This window comes from Carassius auratus, chromosome 22, assembly GCF_003368295.1.
Source record: "Carassius auratus strain Wakin chromosome 22, ASM336829v1, whole genome shotgun sequence".
Taxonomy (NCBI): Eukaryota; Metazoa; Chordata; class Actinopteri; order Cypriniformes; family Cyprinidae; genus Carassius; species Carassius auratus.
The window spans coordinates 27,118,960-27,133,692 of record NC_039264.1 but is presented as its reverse complement, the minus strand read 5'-3'; the positions used below and the strand labels follow the sequence as shown (position 1 = coordinate 27,133,692).

The window sequence follows — 14,733 nt, the reverse complement described above, 5'->3', positions numbered from 1 at the left end:
TAAATAAATACATTAATAAAGCAAAAATGTAAAATAAAATACCATATTGCAGTCTTCAACGATCTACACACTATGCTCAAGTGACACTAACATGGTTTGATCGTTGTTGTAGACACATTTAGCGTGAATGTGGCAGTGCTCGAGGACGCCGTCTGAATTGCAGGGTGTGGGGGTCTGGTCACAAAGCTCCCCTGAAAAGCCCTCCTGACAGGATCCTCTCCTACACACCCCCATACTGCCAGGAATGTTAGCACACACGCCATGGACACAGCGGCAGTCTACAGGAGCAAACAGAGCACGAGCAGAGGAGAAGGTCACGGCAATGGTACTGTACTAGCAGAGCTACGCTTTGGAAAAAGAGACAGAAGGATGCTTTATGAAAGTATATAAGGTATATAGCTTCACCTTCATCACAGTTCTCTCCGTGTTTGTTGGGGTTTGAGCAAAGGTGGCAGGCTACACCCGTAAACGCTGGTTCACATTTACAGGAGCCATTCCCATTGATGCCGTCAAAACACTACGAATAGACATTAGACAAATAAACGCCAGAATATCCAGGCAGTCATGACAGTAGAGAGTACATATTTGTATACTTACAGTCCCTTTATCATAACAAGGGTGCTGGAAACCCCCAATGCACGGTTTACAGTCTGGCCCATAGAAACCACTGCAACACTGTGGTGTCTAAAAAAACACAAGATGTCACACGTCTCACAAACTTCCGTATTCACACAGATAATTGGTTAGAAATGAGTGCATTAGTGCCCACCCACGTTTTCAGTGGCATTGGTTCCAGAAGCATTTTTGCTATTTATTTTTCCCCAAAATAATTTTTTAAAAGTCATAAGTCTTCATTAAAAAAGTTGCAAACCGTGAACCAAGCCAGCTAGCCACGAGAAGAATCACAACATTACACACTTTGATTTGAAGCTAAGAAATAATAAATGGGCAAAAAGACAAAGGTACAAGACTGTGTATTTAACGGAACTTACAATCCCATGAACTACTGCGAATGACATAATCAAATTAAACAATACTGAAATCTAAAACTACTCATTTAAAGTTGTTGATTATATCAGTAGAAACAATATATTTTGAGTTTATTGCAAAATATGCGTCTATGTACAAACTCTTGTGGAATGTTTTGTACAGAATCATGGGTAATGTAGTTTTTCATCATGAATTCTGCTGCTAAATGGGATTACTTAAAAAAAAAAATTAAATAATGCAGGTTGATAGCTTCATGTGAAGTATATACGATTGATGATTAACCTTGTAGCATATAGTAGATCTCTCTTGAAAGGTTTATAAGTTACAGTCAAAAAACTATTTTGTAAAGATCTGTCTTGAAAGGTTTATAAGTTACAGTCAAAAAACTATTTTGTAAAGATCTGTCTTGAAAGGTTTATAAGTTACAGTCAAAAAACTATTTTGTAGAAAACTAATGGAGTTTTTAAAATTTTACAACAATTGCAGACATTTATGGAATGTTGTTTTTGCATGTGGAATGTGAGACCTTGTTTTCATACCCTCTCAGTAATGTTGCAGTATTTGGCACAGCCTTCCTCAAGTGAAGAATACGACCATCGGCGATCAGGAATTGGTTCGCAGCCTCTTAAATGATTTGCCTAGGTGAAAAAAGCCCAGATGCAGTGTTCGGGTCAATAAATGATGCACCTCTGCTGTAAACATTGCTGATGTTTAGATTTTCTCCATTGGTTGTTGTAATTTTGAAAATACATTCATTTAAAATGTCTTTTAATAAGTATGTATCGATTATAAATATGTTAATTGCTTATATAGTTCATAAATAATTGAAAAATCTTATACCAGAGCAACACTTCTAGGCGGACATTGTGTTTCATGGATATGGCTGCAACTGACACAGGTACCCTTTGAAAAGAAGCAAGATTTTTCACAGAATTCATAGAGAATCTTGTTGCACAGATGTTTTATTATCCATAGAATTATGTTGAATAGAATTATGGTGTTGAATATTTGTTTTGCTAGCAACAACTATGTGTAGTCACGCATAAAAGGGCACCTACAATAGAGATCCTGCTCCCATTAAGGTCACACCGATGGGGCATTATGGGAACTATAGAGGAAGGTACAAGAAGTCCATCAATTAGGTGAATGATTCCATTAGATGCGACAATATCTTTCGTTTCGAGAGGTATTCCTTTATCGCCCAGGAAGACTCTTCCCTGTGGATTGAGTGAGATGAGTGAGAGAGCGTAAAACCAACAGTTCTGTCATTTTTAAATTTCCCATTATTACAATGTCACTATGTCACCAAATGTTTCATTTTCATTTTTCATTTCATCGTGTTCCTGTAGCTCAATTGGTAGAGCATTGCTTTATCAAGTGCAAGGTTGGGGGTTCGATTCTCCGGGAACACATGATAGGTAAAAATGTATAGCCTGAATGCACTGTAAGTCGCTTTGGATAAAAGTGTCTGCTACATGCATAAATTTAATTTAAATTTAAATTTAAAAACAGAATGAGGCCCAACATAATTGTACCAAATTTCATAAAAATTTCTCATTCTCATCAGGAGTTACAGCCAATGCAATAATAAAAGCACATTCACTTACATCCTCAGAGGCATTGATCCTTAAAATCTCATTGGCCATTGTTGTAATCCCAGACATGCTAGCAAGTTGGTCCACAGTGACCTAAGGCAAAGATATTTGACATGATGTATGATATTAATTTCCCAACTATGAAACTGGGCCAAACATTTCACCAAATGTGCTGGTTTAAGACAAACATACATTTAATATTATTTTAAAGGGGTCACCGGATGCCCATTTTCCACAGGTTGGTATGATTCTTTAGGGTCTTAATGAAAAGTCTATGAGCAAGTCGTTCTGTAGCATTTTCCTTTAAATGTTAATGAGCTCTGCTGACCCCGCCCCTCTCTTCTGAGCTGCTCTCTGAGGGACTGCGCTCATGCGTTCAACAACTTGCAAAAGTGCATGTGGCATCCTATGACCGCTTTAAAACTCACTGATCTAAACATTATATTGCACATACATCCTAAATTAAAGATTTGAACGATTTGAATTAATGTCCATTAGCTTTTCCTGTTAGCATGTTTTGCTAGACACTGACAAATACAGCTACCTTTTGAGAAAGCGGTTGGAAAATGGTCCAAAAGTATTGCTGTCTAAATGCTAACTTCATTCTTGCGAAAAGCATGTAGCAAATCATAGCTTTGGAGGTGTGACGAAAAGCAAATATTATGTGCTTTCCCAATTTCCAATTTCAAGGAAATTGCATTCGTCAAACCATTTCATAGGAAGCAACGTTCATAAATGCCTCATTTTAAAGTCAAATTAACTGTGGGAAATGATTTTGTATGTCAAAGGAGACTTACAGCGGCCTGGGAGAACACATGGTGCTTCAGAAGCATCTGAAGCTTTGGTCTGGCCTTTAAAACAAAGAGATGAACGATCAGTGTGTGTTATATGAGCAAATATATGAATATCCTAAAGATTTGATTAAAACACTGAGTAAACATTTGTTCTAAATGTTATTTATATAATGGCAGCTCACGTCGTTCAGCATGTACATAATACTTCCATCTCTGGATTTGTCTATGGCTGTGTTGGTTGGAACAAACACTGTAAGTGGACCTGAACCTCTGAAAGGCAACAGGGTTCCACAATTCTGCCGCAGAAAGAGAGAAAAAAATGTCCTCAATGCTTGGGTTCAGCTGAGAAATGCAGAAAAGGAGCACGAGAGGAGATCACTCACATCAACCAGAGACAGGAATCGATTGAACCTGTCATCCTCTCTGAAAATCTCCCCGATGGTCTTTGAGGAGAACTTGACACATTAGAACATCTACATTAGAGGGTGTTGAGGTCGGTGCTGTATGTCATTCACCAGATATTATTAGATCAGCTGCTTGTAAAACAGGTTGAACGGCTTTACCTCTATGTTGTTGTTTGAAGACTCGATGTGAGCAAGAGTAAAGGGCTTGTCAATTATATGAATTATTCCGTTGGATGCTGGGATATCGCTCTCAAGTATAGTAAACAACACGTCTGGATCCCTCATCAGGATAAAGTGCTGCAGACACGTGCACAAATCAATGAATGAATACATGAATAGATCAGACAGGAAAAATAGACTGATGAGAGAAAGATGGACAGAACAATAGACAGACACAGATAGTGTCAAACAATAGAAAGAAAATAGAACCACAGACAGAACGACAGCGTTTTAGATAACACAATAGAAAGAACGATACATTTTAAAATAGAACAATGTGGAGTATGATAGAGAGACAAACTGACAGAATGATAGACAGAATAATAAATAGTTTATTACAACAGATTGACAAAAAATGGAAGACGGTACTGCAGACTGAAAGATATGAGGAATGATAGAACAATAGATTGACAGATGGAACAATAGAAGGATAGAACGATATATAGAATGAAAAGAAAGATATTTATAAACAGTGCAATAGGCAGAGCAAACAAGATAGATAGATAAAAAGATAGAATGATAGAACGATTGATAGAATGATATGTACCTAATGATAAAACAATAGATCGAATGATATAAAGAACAACAGAATGAATGTTATAAAGAATGATAGTGTGATAGACAGAACAAAAGAACGACGGATGTAGAATGACAGAATGTCAGTACAATAGAAAGAATGATAGATAGTATGATATAACGATTGATAGAATGATAGAACGATAGATAGAACAATGTAAATGATAACAGATGGAACGTTAAAACAGTAGACAATCACAGAATGATCAATAGAATGATAGAGTGATAGGTGGAATGGTAGATACAATGATAGAGAGCACCTCAAAGAGAATGAAAGAGAGTATGACAGAACGACAGATAGAATAGACAGAATGACTGATGTAGAATGGTAACTAGTATGATAGACAGAATGATAGACAATTAAAGAATGATATCAATAATAATAGAATGATAGAATAACAGAACAATAGATAGATCGACAGAACGGATGGATGCATGGATGGATGAATGGATGGATGGATGGATGGATGGATGGATGGATGGATGATGGATGGATGGCATGGATGCATGGATGGATGGAGGGATGGATGGATGGATGGATGAATGGATGGATGGATGAATGGATGGATAGATGGATGCATGGATGGATGGATGAATGGATGGATGCATGGATGGATGCATGCATGCATGCATGGATGGATGGATGGATGGATGGATGCATGGATGGATGGAGGGATGTATGGATGGATGGATGAATGGATGGATGGATGAATGCATGGATGGATGGATGAATGGATGCATGGATGGATGCATGCATGGATGGATAGATGGATGCAAGGATGGATGAATGGATGCATGGATGGATGGATGGATGGATGGATGAATGGATGGATAGATGGATGCATGGATGGATGAATGGATGCATGGATGGATGGATGGATGGATGCATGGATGGATGCATGGATGGATGCATGGATGGATGCATGGATGGATGGATGAATGGATGGATAGATGGATGCATGGATGGATGGATGGATGGATGGATGGATGCATGGATGGATGGATGGATGGATGGATGGATGGATGGATGGATGGATGGATGGATGCATGGATGGATGCATGGATGGATGGATGGATGGATGGATGGATGGATGATGGATGGATGATGGATGGATGGATGAATGGATGCATGGATGGATGGATGAATGGATGCATGGATGGATGGATGGATGGATGCATGGATGGATGGATGGATGCATGGATGGATGGATGGATGGATGCATGGATGGATGGATGGATGGATGGATGAATGGATGCATGCATGGATGGATGGATGAATGGATGGATGGATGGATGGATGCATGGATGGATGAATGGATGCATGGATGGATGATGGATGGATGGATGGATGGATGGATGGATGGATGCATGGATGGTTGGATGCATGGATGGTTGGATGCATGGATGGACACCTTTTTTGTTTTGAATCTGATTTTTTCTCCTCCGTACATCCACATGTCTTTCCCCTCCAGATCGGTGTAGAGTTTCTGTCCGAGGATGAGGTGATTTTTGCACACTGCGTTCAGGACGCCGGTCGAGGACTTTCCTGCAAGCGTCTGAAGAGCACAGCACATGTAAACATCTGCTCGCAACAAACAGGAAGTTGTCACACACACAAAAAGAACCAGGAAACATTATGAGGATGTGTAACACAAACTGCCAGGCCACTGTTTGGGTGTTTTTCAGTCTGCTTCAACCCACTTGGAAAGGATTCTGTCCCGCAGGGATGAACGCAGTGAACGGGCCGTGCTGGCTGAGTGTGAACTCACACGCTTGCTCTGAAAAACACAGCACACTGCTTTCAAACGGATAAAACAAACTCAATTGTTCACTCAATGTTGGATGAGAAAAAAAGGGTGGGAAAGCAGGTCTGGGGCTCTCTGCGGACGCACCAAAGAACCGAACGCTTCCAGTGAGGTTTCCTGCCTGACCGCCCTCTCTGTCCATCTCCAGAACTCGCTCCATCAGGTTACCATAGCAACGTCTGCCATCGCCGATCTGCTGAACATTGCAGCTGCAGCTGAAAGAATCAAACGACTCGGTTTATAGCCCTGGCCTTCTGCGAGCATCTGAGAGAAACATCCCAGCTATTCATGACGCGACAGAACCTCTCAGTAGTGATCTCGTGACAGGGTTATCTTTATGACAGATAAAACCAAAGAAATCATGGTTACTATAGTAAAACCATATGAACCATGGTTTTGCTACGCTACGCTCGTATTTGTAGTAAGACTGTGGTTATACAAATGGTAATCAATGTGTCAAAAAAAATCATGGTTACTACACTTTTACTATAATAAAACCATGGTTCATTTTCATAAGGGATTTGGTTATTTTTTTTACGAATAATATCATAATCAACACGATTCAGGATATTACTACACATATGTGTTTAAAATATGCCATACATGAATGTTTCTTCCAAGGAGAGCCATTGAGTAGTTAATGCAACATCTACATAACATTTCCATAATGTTCAGGAAAGTGATGTTCAGTTTTTCATGTTTAAGAAACTTCTCTTAAGAACAAGTTTAATAAAAAATAAATAATAATAATAATATTTAGTAGCCTACTAGTACTTGAAAGGTAATAAAGCCCATATAAATAGCTTTTTTGCTCACTACTGCCACATTTTCCCCTTATAGACAAAGTAATGGGTGAATATCTTTGATTGTCTTTAATTTCAATTTTTTTTTATAAATTTTTGCATTGCAACATTATTCGAAATTACGATAATGTTCTTTCTTCTATATTCTTTCCTTTATATCAGCGTAATTCATCCATATGTGTAAATAATTTAAAAGTGGCACAACAAACAATCTCATGCTGTTTAAATACTTTAAATATATATTTTTTAAATAATGCATTTCAAATTACAATATTGAATTTTCAGATTTATCTGCATTATGGTGATTAGAGTTTAGTGGGAAATGTGCTTAATTCTAATGATTTTTAAATACAATGCATACAAAATTAATAAACAAATTAATCTTAATTTATGCTGATTTATATTTAAACCAGTTCCAAAAATTGCCATGTTCTGAAAAACTAAGCTTTATTTTCATTAAACTAAATATAATTTCTTACATTTTAAAAAAATAACTATTTTATGACTATTTTAAGATTGCAGCACTGACAAAAAAAACCCAGGAAATCCAGAAAATATGTGACGCTAAGCATTTCATTGTAGTTTTAATGCTGCTAAAAAATAAAACTAAAGCTTATTTAGTTATTTAACAAAGACAATGCAGGAGGAAAAGTGTGGGGGGAATAGTTTAAATATCATAAAAAATGTGAATAATGAAATGATCGAAATATGATAATTTATTGTTGGGGGTGAAATATGACCTAGATGGAGTTGGACAGTTTTTGTAAGATTCTCTCAGTCATTAAAGTGGTGTTGTTGAAGGAAGTGAAAGCTGCCTTTGTCATGTTATCATGAGGGAAGCAGCAGGACAGACCTGGGCATGCCGTCTGACTTGGTCTCGCAGTGGGCGCTGACGTGGCATGAACCCGGTGCGCAGGCCGATTTTTGTGTGCAGCCCCTTCGATGGGTCGGACGATACCATTCCAGGCAAACACACACATTTCGACTGGAGAGAAACACACACAGAACTCATAATACAAATATGCATTGAATTCAACATTAGTTTCAGATTCTATCCCACAGTGCAGTGCTCACCTTCCCTGGGCTTGTGAATTCACAGAGAGTGGACTCTACAGGACAGCCCCCGTTATTAGTTTCGCAGGGGTTGATGGGAAGGCAGTGTCGGCCGTCTCCCTTGAATCCCTCTTCACACTCGCACTGAAACTTCCCACCGCTAAATGAACACTTCGCGTTAGCATCGCAAATTCCTGGCGAACACACGCCTGGAACAGGATAGAAACAGATCAGGCATAGGAACTAGCCTCTACAATGGTTGAGAAACTTGAAGTCAAGACACTACAGGAAAAAGCTTTGTTTTCAGTTTTGAGATTTTGGCGTTATTTGGCTTTTCATAACATGTTGTTTCAGACTAGTAGAAAGAAAACATCCAAAAATGTTATTGCAGTTGATCTATTTGTGTCTATTACAGCACATATATTAAAAGCCGTTTTATCTAAAAAAGTTTTTCCTCCACTTCAGTAGCACTCACATACACCAAAACTTACAGTTTTATTCCCATCTATACTCTGAAGGATTTTACTGTGGGGTTTGGTCATATATCATTCGTTTGCTTTTATACAACACTTTATTCCTAAAAACGTGGTTAAAATTTATATTTTCTGGCTGTCGACAGTATCTTCTGATTTATGGAGTGATAAAAAGAGATATCCAAAATCCCCTCTGTAAAAAGTTTTAACTCTGGTATGTCAATGAAATTAAACATCTATTTTGAAACTGGCTTTATCCAGTGTTCTGGAAAATGTAAGCAAATATTTAATTGAATTTCATTTCAGAGAACTGAAATTTTGAATGTCATAAATCGGCTGAGGAAATATGGTGCTGTCTGTTCACCTGGGACGTCCTGCCTTAAAATGAGCTGAATATGAACCAACATTTACAAAACGTGACACAAAACAAACATATAATGTAATATTTAACATGTCGCTAAACATTTAAAGTACCTATGCATGCATTTCCATTCTTCTTGTATCCAGGAAGACATTCGCACACAGCGTTTGTGTTGTCTCCCTTACAATACGAATAGGCCGGGCAGTTTGAGCAAGATGAAGAAACTGCACAGGAAACAATTAGAGTGATTTAACAAAACTAGCATGATGATATTTACTAGGATTAACCGGATAATTTTTTTTTTTTTTTTTTGCACCACGGGTAGATAAGCTTACAGAAATAGTCTCTAATTTACCTTTATCACACTTTGGTCCGGAAAATGGCGGCTGACAGTAACATTCGCCATCACCGTCTGGTCCTGAGTTACACTTTCCTTGCGCACAGCTGCACTCTACAACAGTTTTACAATTAGACAATTTTGTCTCCAAACATGGTGATTATTAGCTTGTTATATCAGAAATCACTACAAATAACAGACCTGAATGGCAGTGGTCTCCATAGGCATTCTCATTTGAACAACTCTGGCATGCAAAACCTTTATATCCCTCCTAAAAAATTGTTTATTATGATTATTATTATTAGTAGTAACAGTAGTAGTAGATAGTATTAGATACAAATGTCATTGAGTAAAGCTTATTTAAATAAATGAATAAACATAATTTCATTATTTTAAATTGAAGTTGAATTAACCTAAAATGTAAGTAAAAGAATAGATTATATATTTATTTATTATTATTAATTATTTTAATAAAAAAATTATTTATTTTATATCAATTTAATAAAACTTTAATAAATATGCCTCTATTTCAACAAAAATGTTTGAATTAACATAATATGTCAGATTTTTTTTAAAAGCAAGTCTAATTTACATTATTAGTATTATTTATTACATATTATTAATTTATTTATTTATTTTGTGTTATTACTTGCGAAAACAAGGCAAACGATTGAAAAAATAGATGTGCATTTATAATGAAAAAAATACATTTACTTAAAAAGTATTTTAACGTTTACTTTCAGTAAAAGAACGTAACTTATAAACACTTACATTACAAACACAGGTGCCATTTCCAGAGTCACATGTACCATAACCATTACACATCTTTCCGGACCAGCTAGGGCAAGCTGGAAAAACATACAGAAGTGATTAGAAAATGTGTAATTTAGTAGATACTTTCTTACCTAAAAGCAATGTACATTTGAAGCAGCAATCACCGGGTTTCCTGTTCATACATGCAACCATATAACCACACTTAACTGAAGTTCAGAAGAAACTGATGGTCTGAAAAATGTTAGGACAATTATATCTTATAGATTTGAATGAATTTAGAATTTTAATATTTCATATCCTATTCACAGGCAGCGTACACTCTTTTGTGTCAGTCGCGCCACAAGGATGTGCTGTTTTCATTCAAATCAAAGCGTAAATACACCATAAAAACAAAATCCTTGTGGTGCGGAACTGACACAGATGAGCATAAGCTGTCTGCGTTCAGCACATATTCTCCAAAATGGCACTACAGTGATGGGGAGAGACACAGAGAAGACAAATTGTTGAATAAAGTCAATATTTTTGTTTTCTTTGTGTACAAAAAATATTCTTGTTGCTTTATAAAATTCATATTGAACCACTGATGGCAGATGGACTATTCGGATGACGTCTTTCATACTTTTCTGGACTTTGACAGTGTATTTTACTTGGCAGTGAATGGGACAGTCACAAGCATCCCGGTTTTCATCCAAAATATCTTCAATTGTGTTCCAAAGACGAACTACGCTTTTATGATTTTGGAATGAGATGGGGGTAAGTGATTAATAACAAATTTTCATTTTGGGTTGCAGTATCCCTTTAAATGGTTTATTAATTAACGTGATTAGTGGACTAATGCTTAAAATGAACAACTACTAGTCGGCCAGAAAAATCCTTATTGGAGGACAGCCCTATTAATCGCCATTAATCGCATCCAAAATAAAAGTTTTGTTTACATAATATAGACCTATGTATGTGTGTATGGTTTATTATGTATATATAAATACACAAACATTCCGTATATATTTGGAAAATACTTACATGTATACATTTATGTATTTATATTATTATATGATATATAAATATACATTTAATATATAATCATAAAATTGCTCTTGAATATATACATGTATCTGTTTGTATTTATGGATACATAATAAATATAGGCTACACAATACACACTCATGTAAACGAAAACTTTTATTTTGGATTTTGGAACTTTTTTAATCGTTTGACAGTACTCATTAAAATCTCAAGTGCAGAAATACTTTTTAAGTCATGGTAACTCACGCAAGCAAAGGTGTCCCCAGAAGCCAGGACAGCAGTGGGGGACGGTCGTAACACCCTGACAGCTATGAGAGCACCCTGACAGCTCTACTGGACGACTGCCGATCTCCACAACGTATCTGAAACAGCACAGAACACATTAGACGCAAAGCATTCTGACTGAGCGAACAGCCTGTATTATCTAAAGCCTGGATAATCACACACCTGCAGATTTCGGGTTTCTGGGTGATCTTCCTGGACCCTCGCGGGCAGACGACGGCGGCGGAAGCGGCGCAGGACGTGCAGGGAGTCCTGTGAAGGACTGTTATGGGCTCATCGCAGCGATTAGAACCGGCCTGGAACGAAATAAAAACAAAAACAAGCATGTCATATCGCTACTGTGCAGAATGTGCACTAATGTATTAAAAACGTAAGCAAAAAAACTATTATTTAAACGCGAATATACTCTGTGGTAAAGTAGTCTGCCATTTTTAGCCACGAGTTCAAATGTTTATGCCATAGTAAAAACTACTTCATGGCATCACAATATCATGGAATTGTCATGATACACGTCCAAAAACGAGATAATATCATATTCATATCATATAGCCTACCATAAACATATATAAGTAGGCTACCATGTATTTTGGACATGTACCGTGAGAGTAGGCTACCATACTTGCACCAAAGTAGCCTACAATAGGCTACTGTCATTAATTACTATTGTTTGTATCTAAAAACCTTGGTATATCCATAGTATAAATCAAAGTGTCATCTGATTTCAGCAATGTACAATGGTGACACCTCTTTTTGTAAGGCATTTGAATGGCATTTAAAAGAAAACCACTGTATAACCTCAGTACATGTCCAAAAAATATATATTAACAATTATACCACTCTTACAAAAACATTCTAGGCCAGTACCATCAATTCAGCAATCAGTTAAAAAAAAAAAGATACCAAAAATGATGCATGGGACTAAGACTGTTTTTATTTGTTTTGGGCATGTACTGTAGTGCAACATTGAATTCATGAGAGTACCATATACATAATATTATAATTTGTTCTACCAAAGTCTAAATACAAAAATATCATAGTATTTTTTAAATTGCATATTTATACGGTATGGTATTTACATGGCCCTTAAATAAACACCATGGTATTACCACCGTGCATGTACAAAAATCTTTTAATAAATCATTGAAATACTGACTTAAAGACGAAAGCAACCTCTTTTCGTGCAACTTTCCCTCAATGTATCGGTCAAACTTACTATCTATCATAGTAAATAATTATAGTATAAATCAAAGTACCATTTTATTACCATCTGATATCAGCAATGTACCATAGTACCACCACTTTTTGTTAGGCATTTACATATTATACAACGGTATTACCATAGTGCATGTCCAAAAAAATATTATTAATTAAAAATGATACCACACTTACAAAAGTGTAATGGGTCGGTAACATGGTACAGTGATCAATCGCTAAAAAAATACTAAAAAGTTGACATGGTATCATGCAAGTATTGATATGTTTTGGACACTTTGTTAGTACCTTTAATGGCAATACCATAGTAAAATTTAATCCATATTCACATAGTATAGTATTTACATGGTCCTTCAGTGAATACATTGGTATTACCACGGTACATGTCCAAAAAAACTAATCATGTAAAAAGTTACCTAAACATGTCAGCAACCGCTTTTCATGCAACTTGCCTGAATGTTTGAAGTCCACAGTAGCATGAGTCCCAAAATGAGAAGATAAGACATGTCTGCTTCCCCAAAGCCAGTAAAAAAAAAACCTGAAAAGTCGTCAGATAAACATGCAACACAAACAGAACTGCTTCTCCTGAGACCGACAACTATTACCAGTCACTGTACACAACAGGATGTCTCGATTTCTAACATTTCCAGAGAAACCTAATTCACATCTTCTCACTCATGTACTTTCAAGGATTTGCATGTTGAACAGCTTGACACTGAGCTAGAGAGGTTTGATGTGACCACACAGTGGCTTCAAGCAAGAGAAGGGGTGAGAAAAACATCTTTTCCTGACAGGAAAATCTCCGGATTTCCTCTACCGCATCGCCTCAGTAATGGTTTGGGAAGTCCATGTTTGTCAGCTGACAAGATTGCAGATTTCATCAGAATTTAATAATGGCAAACTGAGAATTAGCACTTTTTTTATTTTACTTCACAGGGTCACATAAATAGCAAGTTCCAGTAGCACTAGGGTAAGAGTTGAAGTTGACTTCTTATCAAAAGTGAGAAACCTGTGGAAAAAAACAAGACATTTAAACAGCGACATTCACACATTTAGTAGCACATTTATCTAAAATATTTTATCAGTTGGCGTTTTCTGTGGGAATCGAACCCATGACCTTGAAGTCGTTAAGCACATTGCTCTATCATTTGAGCTACAGGAATGATAAAGTAAAGTTCGAACAATCATAAACTTTTATATCTCCTTTTTTACCCTGAAGAAAGGTGTTCTTTGAACAATTATAGTTTTAATGCAGCTGTAGAAAACAAAACAAAAACAAATGTAATTCAAATGGCTAAATTCAGTTCGATTACAGTAGATAGAAACTGGAAAGCAGACATTCTATATAGTTAGGGGAAAAAACAGCAGCGTTCACCCTGCAGCACTGCTGTGTCATCAGTTTGAGACTTTGAGAGTTCCTGCTATTGTGTCTGTCTGCTGAATAGTGATACTATTGACAGATATATAAAGAAAATTGCTTTAAAAGAATTATTAGGGCATCGGGTTTAAAATGGTCATTGCTCTTTATATTGTTTTTTGTTATAACTCACAACCACTCACAACCACATCCCAACACATTAACAACTGATCAATTACTTAACAGATCATGAAAAAACACACAACCTTAGCAGCCACATAGTTAAATCATAGTAAGCACATTGCAAAGACCTAAAAACACGCAGAACACCCTGGCAACCATAAAGCACTGCCCTGGCAACCCCCCACCCACAGAAATCCAGCAACTTAGCAACCATGTGGAAACCTCGAGCAGCTCCACAGCAGTTCACAGAAACATTTGGAATGCTCCAGCAGAACAATACCACAGCAGCACCACACAACACCTTAGAAGCAGCAATGGCGTAGCAGAAAAACACTAGCCAAGTAACCACAATATACAAAAAAACAACCAGGACACCCTTGAAACCACAAAACACCTTAGCAACAATAAAGCACTGCTCTGGCAAGTCCAACAGCACCCCTGCAACATGCTTTAAGCCACTCATTAGCGACTACATAACAACAACCTGGCAAC

At 36.9% G+C, this 14,733-nt stretch overlaps 1 protein-coding gene across 1 annotated transcript in view; it reads right to left on the bottom strand.

The window, feature by feature from the left end:
* LOC113040201 (stabilin-1-like) overlaps positions 1-13,377 on the bottom strand; it is a 36,129-nt gene extending 22,752 nt beyond the window's left edge. Inside the window, 24 exon segments of the mRNA XM_026198521.1 lie at positions 92-278; positions 406-517; positions 598-684; positions 1,530-1,628; positions 1,831-1,893; positions 2,049-2,207; positions 2,598-2,678; positions 3,383-3,436; positions 3,562-3,675; positions 3,763-3,834; positions 3,943-4,080; positions 5,991-6,134; positions 6,280-6,356; positions 6,471-6,598; positions 8,040-8,122; positions 8,124-8,171; positions 8,261-8,448; positions 9,187-9,297; positions 9,429-9,524; positions 9,612-9,681; positions 10,182-10,258; positions 11,454-11,569; positions 11,655-11,785; positions 13,154-13,377. Of these exon segments, the coding sequence (XP_026054306.1) occupies positions 92-278; positions 406-517; positions 598-684; positions 1,530-1,628; positions 1,831-1,893; positions 2,049-2,207; positions 2,598-2,678; positions 3,383-3,436; positions 3,562-3,675; positions 3,763-3,834; positions 3,943-4,080; positions 5,991-6,134; positions 6,280-6,356; positions 6,471-6,598; positions 8,040-8,122; positions 8,124-8,171; positions 8,261-8,448; positions 9,187-9,297; positions 9,429-9,524; positions 9,612-9,681; positions 10,182-10,258; positions 11,454-11,569; positions 11,655-11,785; positions 13,154-13,207 (2,489 nt within the window). The 5' untranslated portion in view covers positions 13,208-13,377.
* Positions 13,378-14,733: the final 1,356 nt, after the last annotated feature.